Genomic DNA, 15,331 nt, shown 5'->3' with positions numbered 1-15,331 from the left:
TTCGACTTCTGATACTGCGTTCTGTTTGCAAACTCGACAGCAGATCATACTGTCACGAGCACATCATGTGATCACGTACATACGTATCAAATAATCACTTGACGATTATTTTCACCACTTGCAAAAAGAATCATATTCCCAATAAAAAAATGGAAATTTTAATCAGTGACCATTTGAAATATTTTTAGAATAATATTGTACAAACAGAATTTGAGAAAAATACAAAAAAAATTTTTTTTTCTGCACTACTTTTGCAAACATTGTCCGGTAAAAAGAAATAATTTGCTCAAGTTTCAATTTTTGGAAGTGTTGCACCATTGTCAGTCACAAATCATCACAATCGAACACAATTTCTGCAATGAGCACTTCTACTTTTACCTGCATATGTATTTCTTTTTAATTATTGCTTAACATTCACTGTTCTGAGTTGTTTCGTTCAAAAAAGCTTGCAAACCCTACAAATGACAATATACGATGATGCAAATTTTTTGTTTTACTTCAAAAACTTCGAAACAAAAATTTCAACTAAACATCAATTATTCATCATAAAAGAACAAATTGAATCGTCTGCTTTTCGGAAGTAAGAAAAAAACAGAAAAAAGAAAATACAAATTCATGACAAATACATCATCTTTCATTTTACGTTTATCTTTACAAGTACAGCACAAGCTCTCAAAGCCAATAGTCCAAAATGTATCGTTCGTTGCTGATTAAATCGGACATGAATTTCTTCGCATCATCTGCGCTCATTTCTGAAATAGAACCAAATAAATGGGGAAAAAATTCAAAAAATCAATTTCAACTAGTTTCAAAGAACTTTCAATTCAATGCACATTGTTCTAAAATAAGATGGTGCCTTTTTTTTACATCAAACGAAGCTTTTTCATCATTTTATTTTATTTTATTTAAATTCAGTATCTTTCCACTCACCCCCGTGTGATTGCAGTATATCGATAAATGCTTGAAAAACTTCTTTGGCCATGTTTTCCACGTCACCGCAGACGTACACCCGCGATTGGTTCATTTCCGTCAACAGTCGAACCAATGAAAATCCATTTTCGCGAATACTGTCTTGGATGTATTTTGCCTTGTCCTCGCGTTCTTCTTTGGAAAAAGACACAACCAGGTGAGTTAATAAAAACGAATCGTGAAAATCTTCCAACTGTTTGCTGAACACAAATCATCAAACAATAAAAATTAGATTTGCCAGAACAAAAATGAAAATACCGAAATATGTAGTCCAAAGATTCAAACTGACAGCCGTAAAATAGCCATCGTTCACACCAGCGATTTTCCTCGGTTGACAAAGCTCTGTACAAACAAAAACAACAACAACAACCAAACATTATAATATGACATGATATACACAAAACAACAACGACACCAGCAATATCTGAAATATTTCTTTTCGAAAAAAAAACATACTTGATATGCTGCAAAAAAGAGATAAAAGGAGCCACGCCCGTTCCAGGACCAATCATAACTATTGGAGTGTTCAAAATATCGGACGGCAAGCAAAAATTGCTCGACTGTCTGAGAAACATTTCAATCTGTAAAACATCAATGATTCAGTGAAACAAAATAACATGAACACAAATTGACAATATAGGCAACGTAAGCAACAGAACAATGAGTTTTTTAGACGAGAATTAAAAAATAAAGAAAAAACAATCTTTACCTGATCGCCAATTTTCATGGTTTCGAAATAGCCAGTGGCAAGACCATTTCTGGCGTAGAAACGACCCTCCTCAGCGGTGACGCTGACCAAACTGTACACAATTTTGCAACGCTTCTCTTCAACCAATGGAGAGCTGCAAGAGTGATTCGATAAAATTTAAAAAAAAATCAACAAAGCAAAATTTACCAAGCGAGACTGTACGGTCGTGGTCGAAGTCTCGGAAGCAATTCTGAAAATCAAGTGCAAACAATTTCTACATCACATACACATGGATACACAGAAATATTTCACACAATCTCACCGATAAGACGGTCGACTGGAGGCAAGCAAGACGGAAACGCATGAAGCACATCCATCAACGATAAGCCGGCCCGACGTATGTAACGTTGGTATTGCTGTTGGCCTTGCGAGCTGCACAGTTCCATCAGTCGACGTTTCTCGCCGAACGTTTTACAATGCTCAGCAAACAATCGCAACAGAATCTGCAAATATAAGTATAGAAAAAAAACAACATCACATATATATATATATACTGAAATACACACCCGACTTGGACTTTGTCGTATGTCCAGGCAGTGGGTAAATAAATAACGCAACGAAGACACTTCCGGCAAATAAGGTGGCAATTTGTCGCCACGACGTTCAGCTTCGGGAAGCAGCTTCAACGTGCATCGCTTGTCGGCTAAGACACTCAAATTCATCCTGTACAAAAGCCAGTTGACTTCATTCTGCGGATTCGAACAGATAAAGCTGAACGCATCGCCAGGCTTATAAGGAGTATCGAATCCCTGAAGCGGAAAAATAAAAACCACTTTAAAGTACAGAAATGAATAATATTATTATTATTATTATTGAAATGAAAATTTCTTATACACTCAAATCAAATTCCAATAAAACTTTTGTCTTTTTCGCCGTCGGTGCTGTCAGTACGGTCCTTCTCAACAATTTGGCCATGTAGCGGGGACTAGCTTGGCCGGCATATTCGGTTTCTGGTGTTGTGCTTGGAAAATTCAACTGAGTCTTCAAAACAAACAAATATAAGCAAACCAGAAAATTTACATATCAAAATTTACATAATCTTCGTGTGTAACAATCGAAGTCAACTTCGGTACAATCAACGCCATCGAAGGCACCTTGAGCTCGATAACGTTGCGCAACTGCTCGCAGCCGACAACCGACGGTTCGGCCCAACGGCACTGGCACTCTTCGAAAGTGTAGAACCGCGGTCGACGGCTGGGCATCGACGGCGAATGGGCAATGGTCGGATCCACGGTCGACTGGTCGCCCCGGCGCCGCTGGTCGTCGTCGTAGTAGTAGTCGTAACGGTAGTTAGGGTCAGTCTCCATGTGGCACCGAATCGCCTGACTTTCACGACCGTTCGACCGCGGAGTCATGATTCCATTCAACCGTTCTGGGGTGCTTCCCAGAGAAGCGATTTCCGTATTTTCCATTTCCAAGCTCAATTTGGCCAATGGCAGTGCTTTATCAATCGAATCCAAATTGTTGCTCGACAACAACAATTCCAACAGGCCACAAATCCAAGGTTCCGCTACGGTTGCAGTTCTGAAATGAATCAATCAATTTTCAAATCTTCTGATCTTTTTACTCGCTCGAAAGCCTTTTATCTTTTTTATTTTAATTTGATTGCAAAATGACCGTAATGAATTTAATTTGTCAGCAAATACTTCACATTATCATCCCATTAAAATAATGAATACAAACAAATCGACCAAATGAGCAGAAAGCAAACGTTCAATAAGATGTTGATTGAGAAAAAAACTGAGCTTAAATTTTCCTTTTCATCAATTTTTTTCAAGACGAATATTCAACGACAAGCTACCAACCACGCCTCCTTGTTCAATCAATTTCGAATAATCCTTATTAAAATTTACTCTTTTTTATGCTTTAATTATTTGAAAACTCGTTTCATTTCCATTCTTCTGAAATAACTTTTCAATGAAACACTTTCATTCTAAGATGATCAAATGTAAAATTTTCACGCCATAATTCGAGAAAAGTATATTAAAATTTATTAGATAAGTAAAAGTCAAAAAAAGCTAATCGATCGATAATATATTGCATTTGATAAGCTTCGACAAGATAAACAACAACAATTATAAATGCTTACTCGACAGCCTCGTCACAATAGCCAGTAGGATAAAATGCTTTCGCATGAAGCTGAAAGAGAAGCTTTTCGAGTGCTTTCGGAGCACCACAAAATGTGTTATAATTCGAATCTCCAAGACCTAAACATCAAAATTGCTCGGACAATTAGCATAATCTTTTTTGAAAAAATACAAGTTGATTTATTAGAAGAGTGAAAAATTTGCCAAATAACAACAACACCAACAAATTTGGCTTTACCGAGAAGGGCAAATTTTAAATTGGACAGTGATTTTTGTTTCTGGCGTACTTGACGCTTCAAGCAAGTGAAGAATCGATGGGCCGAGTCAGGAGGCTCACCATCGCCGGTTGTCGAAACGACAAAAATGACCAGACGCTCTTTTTCAATGCAAAACTAAAGCGAAAACAATGCAAAATAAATAAACATAATTTAAATTATCATCATCAACATTGTTTGGCTGTTTGTTTTTTCCTTTACAAAAATAATAATCAAGTTGCAAAGATACAAAAAATGTTTTTCACCTCTTTTTCATTCGCGCTCAGACAATGAATACGATGGGTCAAATTATGCGCTTGACACTTTTCTGACAAGCGGAGAGCTATAGCTTTTGCCTGACCGGTCTGCGAGCCGTAGGCAATGAGAAAATTACTTAACATAAACTTTGCGTACAAATATATGCATGTATATATATATCTATATCTATATTGTCTGAAAAACAAATTAACAGTGATCAACGATGAAATCCCGTCTGAGAAGAAAAAAACTTCCTTTTATTGCCTTTTCAAAATCGATACATGCGTGAGAGAAGGAGTGCATTTTTCACAGTTTCAGCGCTTTTCCATCAAGTCCAATTTTTACCGTATAAAAACTTCCTTGTCACCTGGCCTATATTGGTACGGGCAGAAGAATTATATTGTCGACAAGTGGAAAAAAAAACCGCTTCACCTTTATTCAGCTACTGCTGTTGACGACAGTAAGAATACAGACCTGCAAACTGCAGGAAAATATTCCTGATCACTGATTTTGAAAAATGATAAATTTCAACCTATTGCAGTAAAAAAAACAAAATACACAACGCCCAATTCTGCCCGATGAGCAACAATTCGTTAATCGATCCTCCAATATAAAACCGGGCAAAGCTTGGCCGAGCGAGAAAAGCTGTTTACCACACCAAGCCGAAGTCAAATAATTGATTATTTCTCCAAAGCGACCGGTTGGTTAGCCTTGTTTACAACGTACCGGAGACGACTGTCAAATTTTCACAAATTGCCTGCAATTCCATCGCAAAGTAGAGTGAAAATTTCTGCACATGCCCGGCCGAACGAGCGAAAACTGGCAAACCACGCTTTAAGCCGCAAACGTCGCCGGCCGTCGACTGACTCACCGGCTCCGGCATGATGCAACACCGCTAACGCTGATAAACACATTTGACATTCTGTAGAGAATTTATCAATATGCAGGTAGAATTGCCGAAGACGTTTTCTTTTCAAACGCTAAAACTTACACCTATTTCATTTTTCAAATGAAACACCCACAACGACCGTTCAATATTAATTTCATCTTGCGTGAAGAAAAGTTTCGCAAATGCAACATTAAAATATTTGATAAATAAAATTGAAAATTTTCATCCGCATCACATGGTCATTTTTCATTCAAATACATTTCTCATTGTGAAGATCGTTTTCATCAGTATAGTTTATCGAATTCGTTTATCACACCTCGAAGGTAAATTTTCAATAAAATAATTTCATTTACAATTTTAATATTTTAATTTAAGAAGAATCGGTTGAAAATGCAGAATTTTGTTTACTTTTGCTTCCGAAGCAAATTTTGTACACAATAAAATTGCACCAACTACTTTTACAGTTTAAAAATAATAAAGTATTAATTGTAATCTTCCTGCTGTAGGAATACTTTTTTAAAAAAGTATACTGTAATTACACATAAAGTTTAAATTATTATAATTTTAATTAAATTCAATTCATTTTATTAAATAATCCTTTTTTATTTTTTACAAATATATTAAGACCACAGTATGAATCATGAACAGTACTGCTATTCGCTCAGTCAAAATTGTTCTTCTTTTTTGAACAGAAGATCAGTTTTTTATACAAATTTTGCATCTTACGAGCTTGAGAAAAATCTACTTTATGCCAAAATTGTCAATTTCTTTTTTTTAATATATTTCAATTCAAAGTAACATGCACAAACAGATTAACAAAAGAAAAACATCGTACTGTCATCAGAATTTCAAGCTGTCATGGAGAGCAAAAGGTCAAACGTAATTGAAAAACTGAAAATTATACTCTGAATCGCACATGTCTACATCACAGTTTGACACATGACACACTTGTTAAAGAAAATTAATTTGTAAAATTCCCATATCAACATTGCATATCACGCAATAAAATTCTTACTCAAAAATATGGAAGATAGGAATATAATTTATAATTTAAAATGACAATAATATACAATTTGGCAACATATTACTTTTTCGTCAAGTCCACTACTGGCCGTCTTGGTGATGAACCGCTTTATTGACCACTTCCCACTAATCGGAAACTAAAAAGACAATGTGAACATTCGAATCTGAATTTGTTTTCTTTTAAATTCTGTATTGTTGCACTCACAAGCGACGAATACCCGATTCTTTTCTGCGATACTTTTCTGGATAAAGCTTCTCTTCCGGTTCCTTATTTATAGGGCCATATACCAGCACTTCATCACTGCTTGCACCACTAAAGCAAACGTTTCAGCTAATGTGAAAATCGACTCTGTTATATCAACTGTGCAACAAAATAATGCTAATTAAATTAAATCAACAATTTTTGTTTCAATGAATTTTATTTAGCATGACAACACAGTGTTTAAAAATTCACTTTATATTTTCTTTATAAATTATTCGAAATGAAAAAATATGAGCAAAGTTCCCCAACTAACCTTTTCGATTCGCTATCATCATTACAAGGCGGTCTAAGTTGGGATAATTCTTCTTCTAATTCCATTACTTTAGCTTTGAGGTGATTTTTCTCTTGGAGTACTTCGCGTAGTTCAGCCAGTGTAAATCTCGGCACATGGTCATTATCCACCTCAGACTGAATTTCAAAGTTATAAATAATAAAATAACAAAAAGAATAAATAATATGATACTTGAATTTCTTGCAAATCTTTCTGTGCTTTTTCCGTTTCGCCCAACTTGGCACGTAGCTCGGTTATACATTTTTCAGCATCTTGCAAAGCGCAAATCATTTCCGTCTTTTCTTCTACCAAAGTCTGACCCTGGCTTCGAACTGCTTTATATCTACGCGCTAATTCTTTGTTAACACGCTGCAGACGATCTACATCATCGAGCAGCTAAAAATATTTCATTCCATTTCATTAAAAAACGATTATATTCCGTTTCCGCATCTTAAAACTATTATGATATACTACTTCTAAAATACATGTATAATTTTTAATTTGGCTAATATAAATTTGTAAAATTAATCTATCTATCTCAACAAGTATTTCTTTTTTTGAATCACAAATCAAGCAAAAATTATAATAAAATCAAAGTGTACTTTTTCTGTTTCTGTTGTTTTTTCTTCGAATTCTTTTTCAATTATTTTGATGCGATTTCTTTGCTGTTCAACAGTGCAGCTCAAATTCAATATTTTTTCAATATCATCCGACCGAAACGCTGAAAAGAAGCTTTTCGAAAATGTTGTAAATTTTTAATCATAACAATCAGCTAATTTTTGCAAACTAAAGTTCAAATAAAATCAACAAATGTCACCGCAAATGAAAGTATAATTTGCCAAGAGAAAAATAAAATACCAAAACATCACGCTGATTAATTAATTGCACAGTCATCAAGGGAAATTAGCAACAGTAAGGATAATATTGTTATTTATCCAATGTTTATAATCTTAAATCAATGCTGCTGCATTCGGCACTGCTAAAGTTAAACATTAATTATCCCAAGAATGATCAAATGAACACCGTACATCTTGTATTATTGATTTCACATTTGATTGTTCAATTTTCAAATATTCAAATAATATGTAGAACAATTTTTGAAAATGTCACCAAAACAATTTGCACTTACTTTCGACAGGAGAGCATTCTTTGGATTCGATTGTTTGACAAAGTCTTTTGTTTTCCTCTTGCAATTTTCTCACCATTTCCAATGAATGATGAATTTCAGCTTTGTAATTTTCCTCAATAGCTTCCAATTCCTAAATAACAATAGCCTATTATTGTATATGGACTGCGATGAAATTTCAAAAGTAAAATAAAAACTTAAACAGTAAAATTAATTTAAAAATTTTGGATGTAATCAATATATTCCACATTGATATTATAAAATTGACATTGAATATGTGATATTAATAATTAGAAATAACTAAACTTAGAAATTCCACTTTTCAATTTAAAAATACAACAACAAGTTGATATTCTTTGGAATATTAATACATATATAATGTAAAATTAGCTCATTAGTCATCAGGAAAATGAATACTATAGTTAATGAATTTGATATATTATTCGTTTTTTTTTATTACAAAAATGAAATTTCAATTTTCTTTTCAAAAATTTCCACTTTGTCATTATGATTAGAAATGAAAAGCCAACGAGAAATTGTTGAAAGCAGAAAAATGTCAAACTGTTCATCTTCATCGTTCAGCAGAAGCAGGCAGTTTAGAGATTTTTCCAATTCCAATCATCGATCTGCCTCGGATGATGTTTCAAATTTAACCACTTCCAACAATTGCAGGCAACAGTGTGCAATTTTAATTGGATCGATTTTATTGAATAAAAATTCACCATAAATTCTGCTTTCTGCAATTAAAAGGGAAAGATGGAGAAGAAAGTCGTCATCTTCTAAAGAAGATTATTCAAAATGCACGCAACAGTAGCCCACAATTATGCAGAATTTCAATAAAGCGCTGTTGTTGGGATTAAAATAAAAAAAAGAAAAGAACAAAAGCTCAAAAACATTCCATTGAGAGAAATTTTTCTCAAGATGATCAATGCAGAAGCAGAAATGAAGGAAACAAAAAATTCCTGCACATTCACACAAACAATGCTTCCTGCAAATACCATGTTCTGCTAGGAATTGCAAAGCTTGGTTGAAAATAATCGGCTTATCAAGCTTTTACAAATATGTACTCAACTTATAAATTGGTCACAGAATCAGCTGAATAATCTACATCTGCAACATGTTCCAAATTCAATCAAACAAAGCGACAGTTGTTCAAAATCCACACCCTCGCTATTCAGTGCAATTTCAAGTTTCTGTCATTGCAAATTACCCTGAACAAAAGGGGACGCAAACAAGTTTACAGGTCAAAAGAAAACTGCCCTCAGAAATAAATGACGTTCACATAAATCATAAAAGAATAATAACAGCTGTAATAATTGATATGAATGAACAATTTCAATAATTAACATCAATAAATGAATACCTGTTGAAATTTCAAAACGCCTTCTTTTCTTTCGCGTTTTTCCGCCTCCAGACGTTCCACCGCGCATTTCAAGCGGTCAATTTCTTGATTTTCTCGTTCATTCCGGCCAGCGAATGATTCCAACAATTCCAACGCCGATATCACCTACGCGAATGAAACAACAATTCAAATTTGGCAATTTTAAATTATGTATTTCATAAAATAAAAAGAAAAAGAAGCAATTCCAACTTTTGGAAGCAAACTGACGAAATTTTCACTGCCAAAAAGTTCGATCAAGCGTTCAAAATCTTTGCCAATCACCGCGGCCAAATCGTATATATCAACCACGGTCACGTTACGGCTCGGCGAATCCGCCATCATGCAAGCGAATTCCGTGCTGACCATCTGAATTTCATTAGAATACAACAAACTGAAAAAAGCACCTCAAATTGAAGAAATCGTTAAACAAAAATCACTCCTCACTTTCGGCTGGTAAAAGACTGTCTACAGATGTCATAAAAATGATGTTCAGGAAGAAAAGAATTGCGCACAACGAAGTTCTGTTTGAATCATTGCAGTTGATAATTTATCAATTAATTACAAATGATCAAGCATGATGAAAATCAAATATTAAATAACCAAATTATGCGCTGAAATTGTGGCAAATTTTTCTCCAACTGGTAAAAATTAAAATTCACGTTAGCATTTATTAACAATTCGGCAAATATACGATAAATTAACCAATGGTAATATAAAAATAATTTAAAATTATAATTTATTTCAAGCAAATCATTGAAATATGCGCTGAGATGCGGATATAAATGATTAAAAAGCATAAATATAATTACTGTTTGCAGTTGACAAGCTCATATTTTCAAAATTTGTATTGAAAATGCAGTGGTATCAAGTTAAGAAACTTGATGATAGATATAATTTTGAGGAAATGATCAGGCATTTACTTAAATTTGCAAAGATCAAACTATTCAGTGTATTCATTTATCTCTTACCTTCATTGGTTGATGAACTATAAGCAACCACTCCAATGAAACATTTAAAATATGGAAAAAATTGCAAAGTATGTATTAAAATAATTATCATGCACATTTAATATAATTAAATTAAAAAAAATTAATTTACAAAAATAAGGTTATCGTCAATTAAAATATTTCTGATTACTGTAACAATTCAAAAAATATGTCCTTGAAAATATTTTACTGTAAATTTTATTAAGAGTTTTAGTTTATTGTTTTTTCTTAATTTGGGAGTATCATGTCATCTTCTGGTACTTCTGCTTCATTAGAAGAAAGACCTAACATTGTAATTCGGATTGTTCGACCGAAATTATTTAAAGAGAATGCCATTTTGACATTGGAGAATATTTACAATGTAAGTAACTTTTAACATGTCATTATTGAAGATAATTTATAATTTTTAAAGCGTCTTGCTACAGTTTCATTATACGTTGCTTTTAGTAAACCGTGTAAGTTATTTGTTATTATTGATGAGAGAATTCTGTTGTATTTATTAATGAACCTATGAAAATGCAAATTTTATTCATTTTTTTTGTAACGCCGCCTGTTGAGACGATAATGCGAAATCTTAAAAAAAGTATTTTAGACGCTGTGCGAGCTTAATCATACCATAACATGGATTACCGAAGAAGAATGCATGCAGATAGAGAAACATGTAAAACATGTATTTATTTTTTATGATTTTTATGGTGAAGCTTTTGAGCATCTTCGCTATTTGAATTGCCGGTATGAAGGATGTTCTTATGATTGAAACTTTATTCGAAATTTAACTTTTTTTAGTATCTACGGACCTCCAGTTTTGCTGTTTTGCATAAACAACTGCGTTGTAAGTGTCTGGAGTAATTATTGCAGCATTATTTTCATCACATTTTTTAGCCACTTCCAAAGAATAGAATTCATTACTTTTGCCGTGTAATGGAAAACGTTACAGTTTCATGTACCAATGTGGAACGTTCTGTAAGAGTACGTTTTTGTATTAATTTTTTTAAATGTAACTTTTCTTTTGGAATATTTATGAAAGTTTTATTTATATCATTCGTGATCACTGTTCTGTAGGATAAACTTCATGATATGATTTTGTGGATGGGCGGCTCGGTTTCCAGATCGATGACTTCAAAATGTGATTTTCTCATTGCTGCAGAAGTGGGCTCACTTAAATATAGAGTAAATAACTGAAGCAAAGTGAAACTCAGCTTTAAGTACTATAATTTAAGGCTGCATGCGGAAAAGTACCAATTCTAACTCCAGAGTGGGTAAAAATGGCTTGGAAGAATCGTTATAAAGAAAAATTTGTAGCAGCTGATCCAACTTTCACAGAAAATTACAAATGCTTGGCATTTACTGGTCTCACAATTACTGTTTCTGGCTTTGTTGCATCTGAAAGAGCAAAATTACGGGAACTTATTGAGAAAAACGGTAACATTCGTGTGACGTTTTATTGTGAACGTATAAACGCCACATATTTTGAAAATTTTTAAACAATGATTTTATCTAGTTATTATGTACAAGTTGAAATTTCTTTTCGCTTAGGTGGCGTATTCTCTGGAATTATGAAACAAAATGAAACAAGTCACTTGGTTACTAATACAACTAAAAGTATGTTGGTAATTTGAAAAGCTGTTGTCCATTGCATGTCAGCAGTTTTTAGGTGAAAAATATAAAATTGCTAAATTATGGACAGATAACGTTATTAAAATTGTAACTGTGGATTGGATTCATAAAAGTTGTCTCGCTGGACATTGTTTACAGGAAGAAGATTTTGAAGTGCAAGATCCAACAAAATCGAGAAAAAAAAAGATGGTTTGCTCCACCCCAAACTCCAGTTTCACCAAAAGTGAGACATTTGATTGTTTTACATTGCAGAGATAAATTGCTGTAATATATGCTGTAATTTAGTTGTTTGCAATTGTCCGAAGGATAAGATGATTCGTTTTGTTTTATAAATAATTATTTGTTAATTGTTTTGTTTTTAGGACGCTTGGTATTCTTGGAACCGAACTGCAGTTCTATAAGAGGCGCATCCATAAATTCTGTTGTACCTTCTGATATGATGGATAAAGAATCAAGTAGTGCAGATCCCTCACAAGTAGAAGAAACGAAAATCTGCCGTGTCACTCCTGCAGCCAGTCAACGTAGTAGTAAATATTGATTTAAATATTGTTTATTCAATCAATTCCATTGTTTTTTTTTCTTTAGTAATGAGTACAATTGACGGAAATTCATCAGATTTATTTGAAAGCAGCATCACTGAAACGAGTAGTTGCTTGGAAGGCTGCAAAGTGTGGCTTTATGGTTTCAGCTCGGATTTGACTAGTAAGCTTGAAAAATATGTCGATTTTTGCGGCGGTGTATTAGCGTCGATTGACAGTGAAATCACGCATGCCGTGATTGGCGATGTAATTGACGTGAATACGGTGGCCAATTTGCTCAAAGGTCGGGATTTGCGAGGCTGTTTTGTGGTTCGTGGTCCTTGGCTTTTGCATTGTTTCAAAAGTGGACGAAAGTTGGATGAGAGTGAATTCGTTCATCAAATTTATGCTGATTTATTGGAACAATTGGAAAGTGGCATGGTTGGGTCAAAAATTGAACAAAATCAAGAAGAAGAAGTTGTTGAAAAGTGCATATTTTCTTTTTTTTATTTAATTCTTTATTCTCGTCTTGACAAACTTTTGGGATATTTCAGTGTTGAGGCCCCGGTTGCAGATCCGTTTGTGGAAAAAAATTTCGAAGAAAAAGCTGCAATAGAAAATATCATGTTAACATATTTGGTTGACAATGTTGGAGAAGCGCCATTTGTGGAAAATGAAGTTGGTAAAGGGGATTATTTTGTGTGATTTGTTTATTCTACTTTATATTTGTTTTTTTCTTTAAATTTAGATATCCCCAATGAAGAGACAGCAATTTCTGACACTTTAATTACACCTACTGCAACATCGTCATCTTCATGTGTCGAAATGGCCAGTGTCAATGATCAAGCAGATGGTAATCAACCGCTACTGGCGGGAAAGTCATTTTTCCTCGCTGGATTCGATGCAGATAAAGAAGAAGAGCTTTCAGAATGTATTAAATTATTTGGAGGTGAGCGAGCAGAGTAACTTTGTTCTGTTTTCTTTACTAATTTATTATTTTAAATTAATACTTATTATTATATGTGTAATTTTTGCTTTAAAGGAACTTTGGTTTCAAAGTTTGCCGATTTTGCCGTATTACCATGGGTTAGTAGTGTTGCTTTCTTGCCCTGGGCGAATCGTGCAGATTCAGTTCCAACAGAGACAGTCTGGGTCTCCGACTATTGGATTGTGAGTTTGTATCTTATAATTTTATTAATGGATTGATCTTATTATTTTTAATTTAGAAAGCTTGCATTAGCGAAAAGAAATTATTATCCTTACGGGATGACATTCTGTTTCGGCCAATTTTTCTTCCCGACACAGCAAAACCACTGAGTGATTGTGTTATTTGTTTCAGCGGGTTCAGTTCCACAGAGCGTGATGTGCTTACTTTAGGTGGTACACGTGCCGGTGCTAAGTGAGTTATTGTTTTCCAATTTTATTATGTTATTGGTTTTCTTTGACAACTGCCTATCGAAAAATTTCTCAGTCAGTCTGTCGATGCTGTAATAATTTAGCAGATATCACAAATTATCTTTTAAATAGAGCTATGAAGAAGAAAGTTTATCATTATTATTTTATATATGATGGATTTTTTGTTGCAATGTATGAATGCTTTTTGTTCAGATTTCAAATATCAAATCATTTGGAAAATTTTTTTTCAGAATTCAAAATTACATGTGTCGCCAAGCGAAACCAGATAAAAAATTTCTTGCCACGACTCATTTGATTGTCAAAATTGCTGAAGGAAACAAATACGAAGCCGCGAAGAAGTGGAATATTCCTTGCATGACATTGCAGTGGCTTTCTGATTGTATAAGAACCAGAGTGAAAATTGAAGAAAGCATTTATCAGCCAAATCAGCATTCTTTTGATCAACAGTCCACTTCTGAACCAAAATCCAAAGGTTTCACGTGTGTATTTTTTTAAGAATATTTCTTATTTACTGATTTGTTTAAGATGTTACGGGCAGTGATTCAGATTTGAAACCCATTCAAACAGAAGATGAAGACAATCCACCGGTGAAAATATTATTTTACATTATTTTTTTTATTCACGTGAAAATTTTTTAAATATCATATTTATAATTTTGTTTAATGCTTAAATGCAAAATTTTCATTCATTTAACTTTTTTCAGAAAGTGGCTAGTTCGAAGAGGGACCTTTCGCAGTTGGAAACAGTTTGGGATGGATCTTACAGTTTTTTGAATAAAACAGCATATCGAGCAAAGTTCGATTTTGGAGATTCTTTTCAATCAGAAAAAACATTATCTTCATCTTTGGTATTTTATGTATTTACTTTGTTATCAATTGTAATGCGATGGTGAAAAATTATGTTGGTACAGGAAACAGACGTGCTTTTTGAGCAAAACTTGGGCAAAGCGGCTCGCTTCACCAGCGCAGTTGAAGGAGGCACGGATGAAGAGCGGCCAGATTTTAGTGTCTCAATGGAATCAAGCATGGTATATTGTTAATTTGCATGCATTTGTTGATTGTTCAGTAATGCTGTTTTCTCTTAGCTGAGTAATGTAGCAGAAGAAAGCACCGAAGGGCAACGGTCTTACAAGCCACTCAGTGGTGTGGTGATTGTTGTTAGTTCGGATTTGCTTCATCTGCAGATGGAATTGCATCAACTGGTCATTCAGCTTGGCGGTTTTTATTGCTGGCACTTTGATCCTTCCTGCACGCATTTTATTTGTCAAGTAAATTTTTATTCATGTATATTGCAATGAAATATTCATTGAATTTCTTTTTCTCAGGGGACAAACGTGGAAAAAACTCGTGAAGGGTACAAGGCAATAGAAGCAGGTTGCGCTTTGGTGCATCCAAGATGGCTTTATCAAGTAAGGAAACAATTTTTAAGCCTATGTGGCGTCTATTAACAGTAATTATTGCAGTGCAAGATTCGGGGATGCCGAGTTTCTGAGTCCGGTTATCCTCCTACTTATACATCTGACTTGC

General features: G+C 33.9%; 3 protein-coding genes across 3 annotated transcripts; 1 reads left to right on the top strand and 2 right to left on the bottom strand.

Moving 5' to 3' along the window:
- Positions 1–672: 672 nt before the first annotated feature.
- On the bottom strand, positions 673–4,459 carry Tsp_01287 (putative methionine synthase reductase). The gene is made up of 14 exons (XM_003377055.1): positions 4,325–4,459; positions 4,043–4,196; positions 3,807–3,924; positions 2,752–3,241; positions 2,576–2,698; positions 2,224–2,466; positions 1,980–2,160; positions 1,880–1,907; positions 1,679–1,811; positions 1,426–1,550; positions 1,367–1,393; positions 1,228–1,311; positions 931–1,169; positions 673–752 (listed from the first exon to the last, which is right to left on the bottom strand). The coding sequence occupies exons 1-14, from the start codon at positions 4,457–4,459 to the stop codon at positions 673–675; spliced, it is 2,160 nt and encodes a 719-aa protein (XP_003377103.1).
- Positions 4,460–6,429: 1,970 nt separating this feature from the next.
- Positions 6,430–7,966, bottom strand: Tsp_01288 (conserved hypothetical protein). The gene is made up of 5 exons (XM_003377054.1): positions 7,891–7,966; positions 7,364–7,482; positions 6,954–7,157; positions 6,744–6,898; positions 6,430–6,541 (listed from the first exon to the last, which is right to left on the bottom strand). The coding sequence occupies exons 1-5, from the start codon at positions 7,964–7,966 to the stop codon at positions 6,430–6,432; spliced, it is 666 nt and encodes a 221-aa protein (XP_003377102.1).
- A 2,321-nt stretch (positions 7,967–10,287) lies between these two features.
- Tsp_01289 (putative BRCA1 domain protein) lies at positions 10,288–15,296 on the top strand. The gene is made up of 22 exons (XM_003377053.1): positions 10,288–10,304; positions 10,495–10,615; positions 10,847–10,986; positions 11,041–11,086; positions 11,137–11,223; positions 11,317–11,424; positions 11,475–11,692; positions 11,756–11,856; positions 11,942–12,094; positions 12,234–12,398; positions 12,457–12,877; positions 12,944–13,071; positions 13,138–13,338; positions 13,432–13,559; positions 13,616–13,788; positions 14,036–14,277; positions 14,331–14,392; positions 14,509–14,652; positions 14,716–14,832; positions 14,890–15,072; positions 15,130–15,213; positions 15,234–15,296. The coding sequence occupies exons 1-22, from the start codon at positions 10,288–10,290 to the stop codon at positions 15,294–15,296; spliced, it is 3,102 nt and encodes a 1,033-aa protein (XP_003377101.1).
- Positions 15,297–15,331: the final 35 nt, after the last annotated feature.

This window comes from Trichinella spiralis (genome assembly GCF_000181795.1).
Source record: "Trichinella spiralis strain ISS 195 chromosome Unknown Scfld4, whole genome shotgun sequence".
Taxonomy (NCBI): Eukaryota; Metazoa; Nematoda; class Enoplea; order Trichinellida; family Trichinellidae; genus Trichinella; species Trichinella spiralis.
Note: the sequence above shows the minus strand (reverse complement) of the source record. Positions and strands in the feature narration are given on the sequence as shown.